This window comes from Tigriopus californicus, chromosome 12, assembly GCF_007210705.1.
Source record: "Tigriopus californicus strain San Diego chromosome 12, Tcal_SD_v2.1, whole genome shotgun sequence".
Classification (NCBI taxonomy): domain Eukaryota; kingdom Metazoa; phylum Arthropoda; class Copepoda; order Harpacticoida; family Harpacticidae; genus Tigriopus; species Tigriopus californicus.
This window is the reverse complement of record NC_081451.1, coordinates 3,644,194-3,665,006: the sequence shown is the minus strand read 5'-3', so window position 1 is coordinate 3,665,006 and position 20,813 is coordinate 3,644,194. Positions and strand designations below refer to the sequence as shown.

Sequence of the window (20,813 nt, the reverse complement as noted above, 5' to 3'; positions counted from 1 at the left end):
CAGTCTGCATCCGAAAACAAGGTTACAAATTGACTTGCCAAGTTCTTTGGATGTGTCAAAAATAGTACTGTACATTTGCAATTGAGAGACGAGTACGCTTTAGTAATTGGGCCCAGGAACATTTTAATCCACACTTCAAAACCAAGAGCAAGGACAGTGTGAGAATATGAACTCCATCAGAAAGGGACTCCGTGCTTTTGGGGCTGCAGCCAGTCGTCAAGATACGGCAGATAGTAATCACGTAACCTCGTCAGTGGGCGGATCCTATGCCTCTGGCTACGGTCACGGAGGCCACCATTCTGGTTACGGCTGTTGTTGCTGCGATAAAAAAGAGGACGACGATGGCGGACTTCTAGATGATCAAGAGTTCTTGGCTCTCTTGGGTCTGGGTGCGGCTGCAGTTCTTTTCTTGAATATGGCTATTACAATGGCTGCAGCAACTCGACGGAGACGCAAGCGTAGCACCCCTAATGAAGCACTCGTGAATGTGAATGTAGACGATGCCATCTGGCCCCCGATGTTGGACCCACTGTGGGAGACCATCCAAGCAGGTAGGCGTTTACAATTATGACTTTGGGTGTCCCCGGGGATAATTGACGAGAGAATAGGGCAGATTTTTCTCGCAACCTATTATTGACACATCCAGACTGATTTGATATATTAAGGTCCTAATAGCGAATCATGAGTCTTAGTGTGAAGAAGGCTAAGAAGGTGTATCAACTGAAAATGAAACAAAATGCGTCGATCAAGACCTTTATTGCCCTGCCCACCAAGGCCACTAAGGCCAATGGGGCCAATGCTGAGGACACCATAGGCAGTGATAGCTATACCAATTATGACTATCAACATCCAAGTGAGGACTATTCCTATCATGGATACTCGCCAGCTTACCAAGCCCCGGCGGGCTATGCGGCCGAGGGTTACAGCCGTAGCTATCCTAAGAAGGGAAGTCACTCTTACAAAGAGAAATATGAGACCCTTCTCGCCACGTTGGCTAGCAACACCCTGGGCGGTAAAGCTTCCCAAGAGGGTATCCTCCTGAGCCCTTCGGCTTCTAACATGGCCGGTAGTTACGGTCACCACAAGGGCCATGGTCATGGACACTGCCATTGCAGTGGAAAGGGCAAGAAAGGCAAGGATGACGATGGCAATGGTTTGGATCAGTTTGGAGCCCTCTTAGGCCTCGGGGCCTTGGCTGGCTTTTTTTTATTCACTCAAATCACCATGAATTTGGCTGCCACCCGACGTCGTCGGCGTCGCCGAAACTCTCCCAGTCAAGATCTGGTGTCTTGGGAAAATTCCGCCGGCATGGCTTTAGACGTTTTTTACACAGGTAAGGCCTTGATGAAGCTGCAATTCATCTGAAGGTGGGGGAGAGGGGAATTTGCACCAACGACAATCAGCTTACTGCGACCTAATTCCTCAATCATTTTTCAATTATTCCTCACTTACATTCCATGGTTCTTAAGCTTTCGCACTAGTTTCGACCACTTTCCTTTCCATCAAGTATAGACATTACGGGAGCAGGGCGAGATTGCCTCCAATTTTAAAACCAGGGCGTCATTTGGTCGCTCCCCACTCCCCTCACTGTTGTTCTCCCGGCAATTGCTCGTCGCTCTTAGCATCATCACTTTCAAAACGGAAAAGCCCAAAAGTACTACTACACTCAAAGCAATTATTCACTGTTTATGGACCCTAATCAACCATTCAAGCCTGGATTTGGCTAAATCTCCGTGACCAGCATCTAGTGCCACGAGCGTCGAGATTCTGATCAATGAGAGCCACGAATAACCTGGCTAGAATGATTGGATTGCGGCCAACTGTAATGATCGATCTCTTTCTCTCTCTGTTCCGAGGAAAACCGTCAATCTGTCACAATAAACCTCACCTTAGCATTGTACCCTTCTGAAGTCGTCGGACAGGTTTGGTTCGATCAAACCGATTTGCTCATCCCAAGTCCACGCTAAGACCTCTATGTACATCCAGATTTACGATTTCCTTGTAGCTACTGTTCTAGAAGCGCTGGGCTAAAGTATGACGACATTGACGGTGCCTGAGGTACTTGTGATCCTGTATAGGTTAGCGTTGTCACGTCATGAAACTTTCCTGTTGAAATGCTACGGCTGGATGTGTACTTCAACGAAGTATCAAGTGCGATTCGTCGGATCCGAACAACCGTACCGTCGAATGTAGTGCAGAGCGCCACATTAACGGAGAGGCTCTGGTTTCACGGGGCGATCCCGGGCACGTTGCGCTCTCTCGAGAAATTGTTAGCAAACGCAAAAAAAATGATAAGATACTCTCCTTCCCAAGCATCGCATTGCATCCCTTCCCATCCCATTTCGGCCAAACTGTGAGAGGGATCCATTTCTTGAGGTCTGAACGAACAAAAAAGTGCTGGAGCCGATTCGGTTTATTCCACGATTTGTACGGGAAAGTGTAAAATTTGAGAGCTTCATTTGAGACCCGAAACGTGTCAATGGCCGGATAGTTTTTTACATCTGTTTCCTCTAGTCGCGGTCTAGCTTTAAGTTGGCTTTAAGATGGCCCGTGTGTTCAATGTGATCAGTGACGAATTGGCCCGAGTGTTCGGTCAAAAGCCCAAATGTGATAGTGAAGGCCAATTGTTTGACTGTGACAACTCAACCCGTTTGTCAGGAGACTTGATCTTTGATACCCCATCCGAATCCAGCACACCCCAATCCGAGGATTATACCATAGTCTACGGCTCGACGGTGCACAAAATGAACCAATCTGAAGCGGAGGACTTGATGAAGGCCCACCCAGGCGCCAAAATAACCAGCCCACAGAGCCCGATTGTGCCAAGGAAGGGAGCCAATGACCCTGAAGAACACCCTCCTCCGCCAACTGGATCTCCAGAACTCGGGGGATTCACCTATAGACCCTTGAAGGTGAATCAAAGTGAATCCGACGACTTGGCAGCCTCGTCCTCCAATGAGGTGGCCTCTGCCCGGAATTTTGCATCCTCCGGGTATCCATACAACTCTTACTACCCGAGTTACAACTCCTACTCATCGTCTTATAACACCTACCCATCCACATACTCCTCGAGAGGGGGGTATTCAACGGGCTACCCCGGCACTTATGTGGCCCCCCCTCCACAATACTCGACCCAATCGTATTCACCCAACCAGAACATGTATGGAGGCTACAGTGGACGACAGTTTGGAGGCATGTACGGCAGCTTTTCCGGTCACGGTTACGGCGGAGGACATTGCTGCAAGGATGATAACTTGATCGAGTTGTTGGCCTTAGGCATAGCAATCATGGCCTTGATGGCTGCTATGGCGAGAAGACGCAGAAAGAGAGATGTGTCTGAACAGGACGAGTGGCGACCTCCTAATACGTTTGTTCAAGAATTTCTGGATAATATTCACTTTTTGGCTGGAAAAGGTAAGACCTAATCATTGTTTTGGTGTTGAAATTTGTATGTATATCCAAAAAATGATAAGTAATGTACCAAATGAGAACTAAAAACTACACATTCCATGAGGATGATATCTGGATGCAAATGATTGTGTTTAAATTCGATGTTGATAGAAGTTGACAAACTTTAATGTTGACACCTTAATGTTGAGGCAAATACTGACTGACTCTTTTGAGGTTGGACACTTGAACTCATGAAGAGGGGTAAATCTTAGGCTATAAATGGAAACACAGAAATATATTTGAAAGCAACTAGTCATGACCGCTGGTCAGTGTTTCCTTCATTTTTCATTAAAACATGGATCCTACCGAGTAAATAAGCCTTAAAAATGAGAATGGGCGTTTTTTAGCCTATGGGCCTAGTTAAAGGCCAAAAGGAACATCCAGGCTCTAATGCGTTTATCAACTATGGTAAAACTGTGCCTAACATTCCCAGTGGTATAAGAAAATTGCGAAGTTTGCGAAAATATTTTCTTTTTAAATCTCTTCGATCATAGGAGCGTTGCATAAAGAGGTCACGAAATAAACACCTTCTTCGTGTCCCAATTTGTTGTCTTAAGTTTTATACCTATTTGCGTTGTCCATAAATGTACAGAAATATGGGAATTTGCCCTTTAATTTTTGCACTCTCTGTGGGCCCCTGGTAAGCATGATGTTACAAGACCATAGAAAATTAGCAATGTTTGTCATCCTGCATCCACAAAATTAAGCTGGAAATTCAGCGTTACATCATCTGTTGGCATTCAAATTTAGCAGTAAAGCTTTGTATATGAATAGTATGCTGAGTTCGGAAGTTCTTGCAATTTGATGGTTTCAACTGCACCTACAGTAAATGTATAACGTGACACTGAACAACAAAGTGATTTTGAATGGATCGTAAATAGGAATATTAAAGTTGAAATATCTATAAGTACCTTCACATATTTCTTTAGGGGAGCAGGTAGAAGTATAGAAAGGGCTGAAAGGAGAGCAAGACCCTTGCAAATGATCTGCAAACGAACTGAGCTTCATGGTTTTTGATCAAATGCTAAAGGTTCATTCCATAACTCATATGTAGATCATTGCTTCTGACAATATTTCATAACTCGGTGGTGAACAATTTTGAATGTTTTACCGCAGTCTTTGATATCGTTCTAAAAACTACAAAGCCCATGTAATCGTTTTGTTTTTGGTGAGAGCCAAAGTATATGCGAATCTTTCAAAAGTTTTTTTTTCACCCTTGAGCTTAACTTTGAACAGAGTTGCTAATAATAGTTTTTGAATAATTCCACGAGTGCTAAGACGAGTCCGAGTGCACTCGAGTCTTTTACTGGATTTCGGAGAAATTGACTTGACTCGAGTCGGGAGATTCATTTTTATTCCTTGAATTTCGTCAGGAAATTGACTTTATTCCATAAGGATTTATTTTTTTGTTTTTTGTTTTACGGGCTTTTCTAACCGTTGCAGGGAATGTAATCCCCAGTACTATACAAATGAAAGGTTATAACTCGTCTATTTATTACCTTTCAAACTTTATGTAATATTTGGTCTACCAACGAATTCGAGTTGGCAGCCCATATAATTTGACCATAAAAGAAAGCAGCCCTTAAGTGATGATTTTATTAGCCTTATCTAGCTTAGCAAATAAGATGAGTCTTTCGTTTCACTTGAGTCCATTAAAAGACTCGAGTGACTCGGCGAGTCCGGCAAAAAGTCACAAAAACAAAACACCCGCACTAATATCCACCTTATTTGCTTTTAATGTACTCCTGGCATCTTCTCAAATCAATCTTAGGGCCAAGATAGCTACTGATATTTAAAGTTCTAGAGAGTAGTCACGGGCACTGAATAGATCAGCGAATCTAACGATTATTTTATGGCTCGATTGTTCGAGAACGAAAAGTTTTCGAGTTGTTTTAAGGTATCCTCGAACTATAATTAATTATTTCGTGTCGCACAAGGATTTCACATTGATTGGCAAACACCTAACTTAGAATCGGAATATTGTCGTTCTAAACAGAATGTTTTTGGTATCTCAATCAAGTGACGATTGCTACTAGTTACCACCTCTGAGAATAGGGGTGGTGGTTTCCGTTTGCTCACGATTCTTTGCTTCAAGCCAATCAATCAGATGTGTCATTGTTAGTTCATTCTTAGAGGAGAGGCTTCCAAAGAGCAGAATCATGATGAGGCATCTTTTGCACTTGATTGACTTCACGGGCCCGGTCCAGCAACGATCTTGTTATTATTTTGACCAGTCAATTGGTTTAGGCAAGTTCAGTCCGATTTGGTTCCATCTTTCGTGGTAGCTTTGTGAATATATCCAGTGAAATCTCGTGACGATCCGTGTTTCCCACGTGTGTGAACGGTTATTCCCAAGTGATAGAAAGAACTAGGACAACGCGTAACGTGTCTTTTTCGTCCGTTATTGTTTGATTAATTAGCCTCAGGGTGTTTCATCCCCTTAGATAGCTCTTAATCACGACCAACCGTTTATTCAAGTCTGCTGTTGAGGCACAAAGTCAGCTGTAAAGTAGAAATAGAATTTGAGTGAAAGTAGGAATGGCTCTTGAAATGATGCAGCCCCAGGCCAAAGTATGTTGTCATCTCAAGAAGATTTCGTTGCATATTTGAAAGCTGGACGTCATTGCCCAGTTTTAACCTCAACCACAAAGCTCTACCGTCAAAAGTTTGCCACTCTAATTTGAAGACCGCAAATGTTTGCTTGCATTTGGTGCACCTAGTGAGCATTTCAATCATGATTGTTTTCATGAGATACTTGAACGGTTATCGTTGATTTGGCCGAATAATATGGCAAAATATGCCGAAATGGCAAACCTAATCTTTGGAAACGGCTCATCATTTCCGTAAACGCAACACTTCTTTGAGGCTCTCTTTGAAGCATTTCATCTAGTGCTGGGGCAAGTCACTCTATTTTGGAGAAATTAGTTGGGCCCCAGTCTATTAGACACGGCTCAGATCTGGACTTGGCGAGAAAAAATATTCATCCTTTCTTAGAATTTTACAAGACGAGTCTTTTTGCTTGAGATGACTCTAGAAAAAGACTCGAGTCCGCGAAAAAGTCGTCCCAGCACTAATTTCAACCATTTGCATGCAAGGCTTTGAGAGGGTTTGGTTTTGACTGGCCTCAATAGCATTCTCATTACAAATTAGAGACTTGACATGTATTTGAACGAGGAGCAAATGGGCGCCGGGCGTCAGGTCTATGGGGCCCTGACCTCGGGATATGGTCATGGTGCTGCCATGTGTCCAGCAGCTCCAGCTACTCAAGTGAGTCTGCTGGAAATGATGGCCTTGGGGATGGCCATGTTCGCCATGTTCCAAGCCTTAATGATGACCAGAAGGAGACGGAGTGGATCACTAGTTGACTCAGGCAAAGGCTTAGTTGATAGAACTTCATCTCTTGTGGTCTTGTTTCTTTGAAGATAATTGAATTTATATTTTTGCCTTGGTGTCAATTTTTTTTAAAATATTATTTATAACTGCAAGAGTAAAAAAAGGATTAAAGGGACGTACAATTTCAATCAAAATATCAAGGGTATGCTATTGAAAAGCCAAGCGGTAAAGTGCCTTTTTTCCAAACAATGACAGATGTCACTGCTGTGGTTGTGTGTTTGTACTTAAAAATGTGGTTTTAAAAAGCAATTAGCTTCGGAAAGTGCCCTCTTGATTGAATTGTTTTCTTCTAAAAGTACATGCAAGACCAATTGAGATGAAGTCGTGAATATTTGAAACTGTCCCAGGCGACTTAATCATGGAAGAGGACAATATAGGGATCATGGATATGATATTCGCCCGCTATAACAACATGATGGACCAAAAAATTATGGCGGATGGTTCGATTAGATCGTCGTTTGTGGCATCGTCCGCCACCACAACAGAGCGATACATCCTCGACTACTTTTCTGCTACTGTTCCCACTCCTCTGTCCTCGACCCAAACATTGTCCCGGGCTGAGGACCCTCTCGTGATCCGGCCCAAGGAGCCTCAAAACATGAGCTCTTTGCTTCGGAGGCTGAGGTCGATCGCCGAGGAGAACGCCCCGGATTATCAGACCGAGTTCAAAGAGATTCTCGACCAAGGTAACAACGAAAGTCTGACCGACCAAGCGCGTGGTTTCTCGTTAGTCGTTCTTTGAACGTGTAGGAGGGCGAGGGCGACACTTGAATTGGCAACAATAGCCAATGATTTCTCACTATTGATCACGATATGCCTTTATCTGGGAATGAACTGTTCAGAGTGATGTCAGCAGTTTTAATTCAGTCATCAACTTCCAGTACCATCTTGAAGAAAGACTTTCGGCAGCTGATTGATCATTTGGTGTTGGTTCTGTTTCTGCTGTAGAAAACCTAGTTAAGTTATAATAAAATGGCCCCACGACCCACTCAGGATAAGCCAGAAGACCTAGACCCCAGTGCCCAGGGAATCCATTCCATAACAAGATTCCCTGCGTCGCCTTACGGACCCAACCCTCCGGTGTATCGACCTAGTCTCGCCCCGTTTAGTGCGCGACACCCCTATGGCAAAGACTTTGGTAACCTTGCTAATCATCAATACTCTGACACTGAGACTGATGAGGACGGTTATGACTCCCCAATAGTGAACCAGGTCTACCGGAAAGACAGCGGCACCAGTCGGTCGTCCTATGACACCGCCTATCGCCGTAGTCCGGCCTACGCCTCCTACTATGATGGCTACTTGAGCGGGTACAACAATGCTCAGGCATCGTATGGTGGCCCCTATAACACGGGAGGCGGTTTGGGAGGGGTGGGCGGTGGGCTGCCGGCTAATCGAAGGTCAGGCATGCAAGCTGCAGCAAGTGGACTCAGTTGCTCTATGCAAGGCATGGATATGAACCTATTTGCGTTGGCAGCCATGGCGGCCTTCTTTGCCATTCAAATGCTATCTTCCAGCCGCAGACGAAAACGAGACGTCCAGGCTTTGGAGCAGCTAGGGGATGCAAATATTAAGATTTGGGATTGGCTCATGGATCTTGGTTGGTCAGGTAAATTCATTGGATTTCAGGGAGCAAACACTGGCAGATAAAAAAAATGAGTTACTCTTCAAACCACAGTCGAGATGCTTAATCTATTGTTTCCTTTATTCTAGGTAAGTGCGATTTCTATTCGTTGCAAGTGGTTCCTCCAAATTCTTCGCCAAGGAGACGGGAATTTAATCGCAACCTCGATTTCATTGAGCGAGGTTGCAAAGAGTGAGCATATTTCCAGTTCCGAAGATTTTAAGTTTTTATGAGATTGCTTTTTACTAGTGATGGGTTTCGAACCGGAAAATCAGCAATTGAGCTTCTCTTAGGGCTCCCAATTCAATCGAATAAGGGTGCAGAAGTGAACATCAAAGATCAAGAAGGAGTTTTAAAGCAGCCCCTGTTGCCAGACCTAGATAGGCAAGAATTTAAGCGGTTTTGATTTTGCTTGTGCACCCTCCTTCGCTCATAATGGTAGCCATAACCGAGGTCTTTGAAGCTAAAAAGCTGACATCCCGGTTCAATACAAATCACTACTTATTTTCTGTGGTCTTACAAAGTCTGAAAGTCACCGTGTCGGCTTCTGATTCTTTCCGCAATCAAATGCGGCCTGCTTCAGTTAAAAGTTTGATGGCGGACCGATTTTAACAACAATAAAAAACAACAGCCTATATATGGCTTGTTCATACTTATCATTGTTGTAGATCATACAGAAATTTACAGGTTATGTGTCGTCGATTTGCATTTGACGATGGGATAGGAAAGTGGTTAACTTATTTTTTAAGAGTGGCGAATTGCTTACAAGCTTGCTTTTTTTAAATCTTCCAGTAGTTGAACGGGATCCTTTGTGTTGCCGAGGTAAAAATATTTGTTTTTAGCACATGGATATCAAAAATCTAAATGCCTCTATCTTTTGATATGCTTGCTATCCAATTTTCGACGTGTCTGATCCTGGTCGGTTCAATCCAAACGTCTGATTGATCCATTAGCCGATGGATTGAGATTGAAAGAGCGTGTACTTTATATGAAGGGTGACTTTCTACGTGTTATGAAGTGTTTGCACATTTGGGAATTCCCAAATTTCATTTGGACAGAAATGATCTTAGCGAAATTTGAACATCAATGGTGACAGTCTTGACAAGATTTCCATTCAATCCAGATGAATGCTTGTCGGCAACTCTTCCCACACCTTTTGTCCACTACAAGTGTCTGAAAAGCGATGGTTTATCGGATTTCTAGATTGATCTTGTTTCCAGTTTCACGATCTGACTAACTCTCTTGAAAACGAAGAAATGCCATGAACTAGTTTTAAAAGGGCTCCTGAACAGACTCAAGGGTGTTTCTACTTATGCATGAACTATATTCAGACAAGCTTGGAGACTTGAGCTTTTCTATATGTTTGACGTTGTCCGATTTCAACTAGAAAACGACAGAAACTAAACAACTACATGAATTGAAGGAGTCTCAATGTTGTTAACCATATGTACGGGGATTTGTAAAGTATGCAATAGACTGACCTACACCTGCAAAAATGCTTTTGGACAATTGCAGTTTAACATCGGCCCCTGATTTTTAATCAGGCATCAGGCTTGGACAATAATATTTCTCGAGTAAATTTGCAAGAAAAGAACTCTTTTTGGTTGATACATCAGATGTTACTATAAGAAGCGCAATAAAAGGAGCAAGTGAAGCCAAGTGGTTTACAAGTCAGCGCGAGTAATGCAAGGATTGATTCCCCTTATACCAAAATTAGCCCTTATTGTTTTATTATTATTGTTTATTGTTGCTGCCACTCGAAAGCATTATGTGTAAGAAAGAGTATAGGCATAAAAAACACGAATAATTATGATTATGATGTAGCGGTCTAAGAGATAATTCTAAACGGGAAGAAGATTTTTCTCGACAGGTGTCGTGGGATCAAAAGTAAATTGTTTTTAATTGTTGTGGATTCTGTGTTCTCAATAGTTGAGCAAGTCCAAAAAAAATCTTCCTCAATCAACACCTTTGTATTCTAGAGGGAACCATAGCTTAGCCTTTTTTGAATTCATTGATATGATCTTAAGCATCCATGGATCTGTAGCTAGTTTTGACTTTTTTGAGAACCTGACATTTGAGATTAATGGCTTGTGTGGTCGGATTTGGGCATCAATTACGGATGATGAGGAAGCACGAGAGATGTTTGGACATGTTATTTAGGTACCTTGATCTTCTGATCTAATTTTGTTAAGCAAGCAGTCGATTGAGTCCTAATGCAAGGAGTTTCTAAGCACCCCCTTTGCTTTTGAACCTATCATTTCTTAACTTCACTATAGCCTATTACACATTGAAAAATATTCTTATATTGTTCTCCCTTTATGATATGAAATAATCGTTTTCAGAGGATAAGTCCCAGAATATCGTCCACGTAACATAGACCGATCCACGGACATCTAGAAATATGGACTGAGAACGGGTTTGGGTCAGAGGTGCGCCCCCTTTTTTTGATATATCTATAGAATAAGAATTGTTGATCGTTACAATTCAAAGGCTGGTCACTTTTATAACATGTCATTGTTAAGCTATTCTTTTCAAACTTATGTAGCTGATTGGCTCGAGGTCAAAAATTCAAATTAAATGTTGTCACTACTACATCACTTTGATTACCTCTCCTGAGTTCCCAAGACATATTTTCAACCCAAATTTTACCCAGTTACGTTATTGTGCCTGATGTTTTAATCATAACAAAAGTTGAGTTTTTGATAAGACCCAGTTTTTCTGGGGAAACGAAGTTTTTACTTTTGTTGTAAGTCCATGTCTGTAGATGTTCGTGGCTTTGTCGAAAAGCAACCTTATGAGAAACTACGAATGATAAAAGCAATAGTTGTTAATAAGTCCGAATTCAAAGGAAAAGCATGTACAGCAAATGAAAGTCATCCACTGGCCTGAAAGATAATGTTAATTTCTTTTTTACGATGCGGACAACATGGTTCACTCTAATCCCGTCAGAGGGCGCTTCCTTAGCTTCTGTCTGCAAGCTCCCAGCAAATGGATGACCAACAGGGCAAATTGCTCCTTGTTAATTGATACTGTGCTTGAGCTGTCTGTGGCAAAATCATTAAATATCATGTTTGATTAGTGTCCCCGCCAGCATAATGGCCAAATTGCTTTTTACTTGATTCACGGCATGTCACAAGCAATTTACTTCGCAATTTAGTGTGACTCTTCCTTTTTGTAAGGTTAAGCCGCTTAACTAACAAATGTGACGCTGGAAAGAAGCCCTCCTATAGAGAATTTATCTTCTATTTTGTGACTTTCAATGTATGCTGGATGGAGGAGAGGAAACTTTTGAAACAATCACAAAATTGATTATCCCTGATAATCTGTTCGCTTATGATTATTCGAAAGGCTCTGAAATACTAAACATGGAAACCTATTAATTACTTATTTATTTATCTTTTTATTGTTGTGCAAGTTATGTTTTTTTCTAAAGATTCTGGCCGAACAGTGACTTGGTTCAAATCCTGTCTTCCAAAGAACTTTCTCCCCCTTTGCAGACAGTATAACCCCTGCAGCGATTATAAAAGTTTCATTTTCCATCTTTTTTGTTTGCAACTTTGTTCTCCTCTTTTCAATTCATGGCTACACGCTTTTAAAAAAACCATTTTCGATGCGTTATTACCGATTTATTACACCTGATTGTGCATCGTGCCTTCTATTAGGAGTTCTATTAAGAGCTTTAATTAGCACCAAAACTGAGTTGCAGCACATTGTAATCTCATCCAGTTTTATCTTTCCTACATGCCCTCAATCCCTTGAAGATCTCAGACGTACCATGCATTCCCGATCAAATCCGGGTCTCTCTATTTATGGGAAAATAACTGCTTGGACATTTGTACGTGCACATAATCTTTGATTTTACTAAATACCTCGTAGTAAAGCCTTTCTCGGGTTCGGTTCTACAGGATTTGGCGGGCTAATTGTGAGGAAAATCAGGGCTCAGGTTGCACTTTGGCCTAGAATTCCGAACGGGACCTTTGCCACTTTCACGTTCTGTTAAGGCACTTCTTTTACTTCTGCACCTGAACACTTAATTTACCTGCAACGGTCTCGTTCATTTAATGACTTGACCAAGAATTTGGGGTGGACCTGGTTTATTGCATTTCTTATCAAATAAGTGTCTGAGGTAAGCAGGTATGGATTGAGAACCGCTACTCTAGATTTCCAATATAATGAAAGTCAACCAAGAGTTCCAAGGGATTAGTTGTACCGTACTGCTGGAGAGGCTATTTCCCCTAATCTATTTGCATCGTTCTTCAAATATTGTGGGAACAGCTGAAAATGGGCTTTTCATTCACTGTCCAAGATACTGACTGGCTGCTTCTTGATTGGCAACCAATATTGGTGGTAATCCCGACAAAGACAACCATGATGAAGTGGAACGTGAGGAAGTTGATCCGAGCAAGCAATCCCAGAACATACAGTCATTGAACTCGTCGAATCACTTGTGATCCTCTTTATCTTCATGATGATGATGATCATGATCATGCTGATGGCAATGGCGTCGTCGCTATGGATACTGAGCTGGACCAGTCATTGCAGAAATTAGCCAAAAATTTCACTTTTTAACTTACTTCTAACTGCCACTGATCGGGCTTGCAAGTCACGTCCACCCCCATACATAGTTGATGGACGGGGGCACACGTCCTCCACTAAAAGTACACCTGAGCAAGCTAGCAAGCTTGGAGAGTTCTTTGGATATATACTAGTGTGTCTTTTACCCTCGTGCCAATGCTGGAGAGGACAGATAGTCCTTGTCTTGATCGTTTCTGGGATTGTGAAAGTGTTTTGTCAGCCTTGTTTTTTGGCTAATCATGACCGCAGGAGTCCCTGTCATCTTCCGTTTCACTTCTTCTTTCTACTACCTTTGACGTACGTTGTTAAAGCTGAAAGCTCATTGACCAAACTTTGCCATTTTATTTGAGGCCCAGATGTGCGGGCAATCAATTGGGTCTTTAACGTGAAAGAAAGTGTCTGTTTGTTGGTTGGATGATGGACCAATAGGAATAGGTTTCTTTAGGATGTGTGTTTTCTGCTTCCTTCAAAAGGATGGTATGTGGCTTTTAAAGCGAGATGATTGCCAGTGATGTAGTTAGCACGTACTTTATGAAGCTCTTTATTTACCAAGAGAACCGTCGTTCTTTCCATTTCTCAAGTCCTGGTTATAAAGTCGCCTTACATGTAACCAGTAGTGTAGTTTTGTTCACCTCATACTACAATACATGTATCTCCTTTATTTCACATGCCTGAAAATCAATTGTCGCTGTCAAAAACCGTGTTTTTTTTTGTTTTAAATAGATGACAAAACTAATGGATTTTTTTTTATCCAGTACAAGAATTCCTTGTGCAAGGGGATTTTCAACTGCATCATTTTTAACGGCATCATTTCAAAAAAGAAAAATATGAAAAATTATATTTTCTCGATCAATTTAAAACCAACCAATAAAATTAAAAGCGTGGGATTTAAACTCGATTAAATTTGTTTCAAAACGAGCATTGAAAAAAAAAAGCTAATTAAAAGGCCACGCAATTTGATAATAGATTGAAATGGATAAGTCTAGTCTGATGAAGAAAAACCCCATAAAAAGCTGGTCGAATACTGATGAATCCTTGTCATACCTGGAGGCCATATGAGATTGCAATGTAATCAATAAACCCTCGGAAAAAATCGTTGAAAAAGTTGTCTTCATCTTGTTAGTGCTTTAGTGGCCGCACCTCCTTCCATTGCAACTTGCCCATTCACCGTTGAAAAGCTGGAAGCGCCGCTCGTTGCCTTTCTCTTTCCAATCTTATAACCACCGCGAGATCCAGGGAAAAAGAGATATTACCGCTATTTGACAATCGTCCGTCTCCTCTGGATTCGTGAACTGAACATGAGGAGAGAGAGAGAGAGGGAGAGGGAGAGGGAGCTGCAGAGTCAATCCAGACAGCATTGGGAGCGGCATAGCGTGGTTGAACGTGTGGCGCCTTTTGGCCCGAGCACTACTCGCTCACAGGGTTGGACGATTCGATTTGATGATGCTGAACAACAGTACTTTCTGCTCTTATGAGAGCGATTTTTCCTAGCCGTCCGTTTCGTTTTGTGGAGGACCGTAATATCTGGTGTATGGCCAGAGAGGTTCTTCAGTAGTGCTCTATCTCTCATCCCCCACTGAACCCAACTTTGGAAGTGACTCCCTCAGTCATTGACCAGTCTCCATCCGGACTTTTAGTGATCCTCCCGACTTGGTAGAGCTCTACTGATCCCAGTTTTCCCATTTGACCTAGTGCTCATCATCATCCAGCTTTGTTGCTTTTGGACTCGATAGTGTTTGATCCATCCCTTGTTGCGTTGTTTTAGTTCCCGGCTAAAACGACCTCACTCATTCACACATACGCTCTTGCGAGATTAAGTTTTTTCGCATTTACAACTAAAGCGCCAACTACAGGTTTTTATAGAGAGATCTTTCACTGTGACAGCATCATTTTTTTTAGTTCTTTTTTTTGTTTGAAGAAAAGAAACCAAAGTTTATTCCCATTTTCGATTTGAGAACAACCTTTTCCAGTTTTCTTTTTTCCACTATTTCCTCGCCATCCAATTAAAGGAATAGGAGGGGGCGTGTCCCGTTCTAGAGGGCGCCCCGCCTCCCCTTTAGTTGGTGGTGAAACCGTTAAGATTCCGTTTAACTTACTATACTCATCCGGAATAGAAATCGCTTGTTTCCATTCCTTCTCATTTTGTTTTCCTGAAAACTCGAAATGCCAACAACCAAATTTCATTTTTGAGTTAACACTGTTTTGAAATGGGCGGTGGACTTGTTTCCTTTGTACATTATTTCCTTTCCGAATTCATCCCTCCCGATTTGTAATTCTGTAATTGCCGAGCAAGCTGACCAAAAACCAACATTCCATTCGCACCAATCCAACCCTCAATGACCCTCTTTTGTCTGCGGTGGTCCAAGATTTTGGCTCGTTTCCAATCTTGTCCATGCATGTTGAAAGTGGTTGGAAATAGCATTGGTGGATACAAGTTGGCTTTGAAGAGAGTCCACAGTCGTCTCGGAACATTTCACTCCTCCGCGAGTGGCTTTTTCCCTGGACCTGTGATGGTTTTATGAAGATGAACAATCTCAAACGTATAGGAGGGCCAGCTTTGGCTTCTCCGACCAATCTCTTCAAGTCTAGCTGTGACTAGCACTACTCAACCACCTGACAACCATCTTCATGTGCGGTAAAAAAGCCAGCAAAAACCACCTCGAGGAAGAGGAACATGAGTGTTAAAGAGGGAGGAAAGGAATATGTTTGCAAAAACTTCGCCTTCAGTCCATCTTGCTTGGCAAACGAATCGGTACGGGTGATCTCTAACTCTGCAAATAGTAGTTCACTAACACCACCTAACGTGTATATTTGTCACTAACTCGACGACCCAGCCAACCCCCCCCCCCCCCGAAAGTAAACGCCCCAGTGTACATAACCAGACCCACCCCCAATTTTTAGCCATGGGTAACTTCGCCGCTAAAAGCCAACAACATTACCATTCCGCTGCCTCTTCCGAAGCTGCCGCCAGCCCTGCTGCCCTGGATCGTGTGGGCAGGGCCGGTGTGGCCGCTGGGCCTGAGCCCGACAATACCGTTGATGCGGCCGGAGCGGGCTCGAACCTGGTCGGGGCGCTCTCCTCCGGCTATGGTGGCCATGGAGGTGGCTACGGCTACATCCAGGAGGAGGAGTGTCCCGAAGGGATCGACGAGGATCTGGCCCTGCTGATCACGGCTGCGGCCATTGCGGCTGGAGCCTATATCGTGTTTCGGCAGGTCACCATTCAACAGGGTCGTCGGAAGCGAAGATCCCCGCTCGACCATATTGGCGATTTTTTCTTTTCTGGTAAGTTCGCATCCTATCCAGTATCCACAGTACTTAGCTGTCCAAGGACTTTAGATATGGTTACGATACAACCGTTGGGGTCTTGCGATTCCCAGAGTGACAAGGCAAAATCCAGGAAGGGCTGTTCAAAATGACTTGACTGACTGATTGGGAACTTCTCCTGTTTCTGGTACAATGCCCAAGACAAATCTTCCTATAGTTGTTTAGTTAGCGACCAATGGTGACCATGTCTCCATCTCCAAGGCACATCTTGTTCCTACCGATTCAGATTCGGCCCAAGCCGTCATACAGTGTTTCCAAAGTGTCAAGTTCAAAATTTGCAGAGCCCAGTGTCTCTGAAACAATTTACTCGTATACCGACGAGGAAGTAGAGCCTCCAATGGAAGTGATTGAATACATTTATGACGAAGATCCTTCGAATTGGCAGCCTTCGCAATCAAAGGCCACTTTTCACTCTCGTTCAGACAGAGGCTCTTACTACCCTTACAATCCACCACAATATCCTCCCCGCATTTCATATCAAAGCTATCCGGGAATGTTGGCAGCTCCTCGGAGGAATTTTGCTCCGGATTTGCTCGACAATCCCAATGTGGGTCCATCCCCACCTTTTTTCGACCTTCGAGCCTTGGGTCGAGCCTTGGGAACCGGTTTGGTCATGAGTCCATTGACCTACTTATCAATTATTGCTGTCATGTTCATGATCACGATTTGGGTGAACAACCAATTGGTAGCGTACTTGTATGAGCTCGGGTACGAACCTGTACCTTACTACCGAACCTTCCGCTCTTGGCATCGAAGTCAGTGGGCCTTTGCAGGTAGATGATGATGATAATTATATCAATCACGTGGTCAATGACATTTTGGTTCAACTTTCAAGTCATGTTTTGCAATGTGCGATAGATTTCACTTCGCTCCACTTGAACAAACTCCCAAGTGCACTTATTACGAGACGTGGAAAGTGTGGTGCAAATAAAAAGAATGAGAGAGAGATTGATACATTTCTCCAATGATGATCACATCTCCTGCCAAGACACACACACACACACATATGGAATAAAAGTTTCCCTCGAAAACAGGAGAACAGAAAAATTGTCACCGTGATTTGGTCACTTTCTGCTTGGCGAAAAATGGAGACACTCCGATTTAGCTTTGTATTTCTTAAGCTGTCATTGAAACAAATATCTTATTCATTCCCGATCCTCCTGATAGATGCCTCGACTTTGTTGTCATCTGGTGTTGCTGGCTTGAAATAAGACCGTGTGTAGATCCTAGATGGTTCTCAGCACAATGGAGACGAATGAACATGGATTTTTTTCCAGTGTAGTACTAGCTCGTTGCTGTTGTTGTTGGTGGTGGTGTACCAGTTACACTAGCAACTGTACTTGATGCGACAAGAGGGAAGCAAGATGATTCTCTCACACCGTTACATGTCCACGTTTTCTTAGAAGAAGCCACTTCTTCTGCTCTGTTGTGTAATGGGGCTAGCTAGCGAGTGGCTTTTTTCCCATCAAAGCGTCCGAATTTGGGAGAGAGATTGAAGGGCTAATAGGCGCCATTAGAGCATTGGGATTGGGATCTGAGACGAGGCACACGATCTAACGACTTATTTCTCTCTTCTAGGTAAGTGCCTCACGTACAACATTGGTCATGATGTTGGGGGAGGGTGAGTGAGAAAGAATGGTTTTGTATGGAAAAACGATATCCAGATCTTGTTAGGAGATCTATGCACGAAAAAAATTGATCAGGTTTTCCTCTTGCATCAGCCACACAAAGAGCCACAAAAAGGTGTGCTTGTTTTCTCTGTCTTTGCAACACATTTTATGGCGATTGAAGTGCAATTATTGCAACGCGGCCAAATTGTGGTAGTATGGTTTGGAAATTTAATCTTAATCCAAGGCTAATGAACAGGGATTAGCTGCAAATTGGAGCCACCTCACGAACAAAGAACCCCAAGAATTTTGAGGGGTCCCTTTCAGTTGCATTGAAGCCCATTCTGAGCGAACATGTCGCATTTTAGCCAAATTGGTCAGGACTTTTCCAACTATGGGAGTGGTGGAGGGTCCAGTTACGGACAAGGTCACCACGGCCATTTGGAGTGCTGCCCTCTAGTCGTGGATCCGTTAACTTACATCGCTCTTGTAGGCGGGATTTTGGCCGCCACATTCTTCTCCAATCAACTTATCACCATGAATATCATGATTAGAAAACGACGGAAAAGAGACATCACAGTCTTAGGTTCGACTTTCACTCACACATTTACTGTACAATACCATTGTATTCAGATCTCCCGTTAGAGCGGGAAAGTTTAGCAAGTACCCCCACGAACTAAACCCGAAGAGCTTGAAGGTTCTTTTTTTGTGACGAGGATTGAAATGGGCGAAAGTGTCCATGCATTGTCGTTCATCCCGTCCAACTGAATGAAGGTGACATATGGTAGATTTGATTTTTGGGCCAATCGGCCGTGAGTGGGCAAATCTTGGATCCAATGCCTCATATCGCACCAGTTGAATCTGAATACCCAGAGTATCAGCAATGGATTTCTACCTCTGGCCCAAAACGGAGAAGTTTGCCCGACAAAGACCCAGATACTCGTCGTACAGACTCCGGTCTTACCCCACGACCACCACGACCACCCCAGTGCCCTATTTCGATTATCCAGACTATAATGTGAACTATAACTACGTGGATAATTCCCGATTGGGGCAGAGTAGTGATCTTGATTATGACACGAGCTATTCGCATCATTCCAATATGTGTTGTCCGTTAGTGGTGGACCCTTTGTCCTTGGTCGCCCTCATTGGGTCGGTGGTGGGTGCGGCCTTTTTTCTGAACACAACCATCACCCCAGCGCTGGCAATGGGCGGGGGTGGGGCTGCGGCTCCAGGAGGATTCTTCAGATTCGGCAGAGGTATGAGGGTATTCATCCCTTTATTTTCCCGTTTTTTAACCTCTTCCGAAGTCAGTCAGAAACGGGCAGGGTAGAGAAATATCCAAAGATAAGAGGGAGTGTGCATTATTACGATTTTTCCGATCGCAAATATCTTGAAATTTCAGGATGGGAAAAAGTAGAAGTAAAATGTTTCGTATTGAAAATGTTTTATTTTGATAATGTGCAACCCTAAAGTTTGCCATATTTCGTCTTCATCTATTGGCGGGAAATTTGAATTGGAGCTCGTTAGGTGTTCTTATTGACGCTCCCTCAAAATGTTAATGTGGATTGGTTTTCAATCTCAGATTGATAACAATATGGTCCCTTGATGCCCTATGCGACAGATGAGACTGAAAAAAAACACCAGTAAAAGTTTGGGAGCTCATAATTCTGAGGCCAATCTCAATCTGATCCATGGTGAGAATCAATTTAATTAACTACATTAACAAATGTACGAGGACTAAACCAGGAAATTCAATCGTTATTCGCATCGACTTAATTGGATCTCAGTGAAACGTCCTTTCACTCAGTTCAAAATCTTGAAGCTGACGTATTAAATTTTGATGCCCAACATTAATCCCATTTTGGGAGAGCAAATGTACAGGGCTCATTTCGAGATACGAAACCTTGACCAAATAACGAAAATCCACATTGAGAGTGAAGCAAGCAAATCATAGACGATAATTCATTCAATAAAAATAACAGCTTTTTAGATTACCATTCCATGGCCGCCTTATTGATCGTCCTAATTACGATACTTTGGTTTATAGAGTATTTTAGCAGGGCCCAAAATCGTTTGTAATTGAGATTATCATTCAAAATATCGACACCAAAGTCAGGTGAAAGAATAGAGCTTGGAAATTTAGTAAAGAGGAGTTTGACAAAACCATTCTCAAATGGTCGTGGTCAAATATGATAAGCCCACCAACTGTAACGCAAATTTGGAAAACAAAATGGTTTTTATAACTTCAGACTTGTGCAAAAACTCTGTTGTTGTTTTTTTGTTAGAAAGTTATTTTTTTAAAAGTTTTATTCATGTAACTAACTGTTCCATGAAACTCGTTTTCCCGTCTCACCGCTTTACTAAAAAAAAGAAATAGAGAAAACGATGCAGAATCTTCTTGATTGTGTGCTATTTTATGCTAGTTCCCCAACACAATCATCATTGATTTGAAGCTCTAACATTGTTATTTTAACGCAGATTTCTAATTTCCATTCAAACGTGTTCGATCATGGCAAAACAACGGAACTGAGCTCGATAAACAAGATGTGTTGTTATAAAAGGTCGATTTCTTCGTCAATCCTGCCGCTTTCTGGCCTACCTATGAAGCGAAAACAAACCAACGGGTTACCCGGTCCATAAAATCTGCACAGCTAGAGAGATATCCTGATGAACCCGAACTTGTCCGTCTTGTTTGTTGGAAAGTGGTAACTGTTCAATTTGGGCACCCTGCCATAACAGGTTAATGCCGCACGGTAGATGTGCACCCGTTGTCTAAAGCTGCTTTCCCTCGTTAATGAGCACCGTCAGAAGCGGCCAGTCTAGTCATCTTGGGC

General features: G+C 42.8%; 1 protein-coding gene across 1 annotated transcript in view; it reads left to right on the top strand.

Annotated features, from left to right (window-relative positions):
* The first annotated feature begins 2,168 nt into the window (after window positions 1-2,168).
* Window positions 2,169-20,813, top strand: part of LOC131891730 (uncharacterized) — a 50,612-nt gene continuing 31,967 nt past the window's right edge. The window contains exon 1 of the mRNA XM_059241365.1: window positions 2,169-3,414. Coding sequence (XP_059097348.1) covers window positions 2,544-3,414 — 871 coding nt within the window. The 5' untranslated portion in view covers window positions 2,169-2,543. The remainder of the gene's footprint in view (window positions 3,415-20,813) is intronic.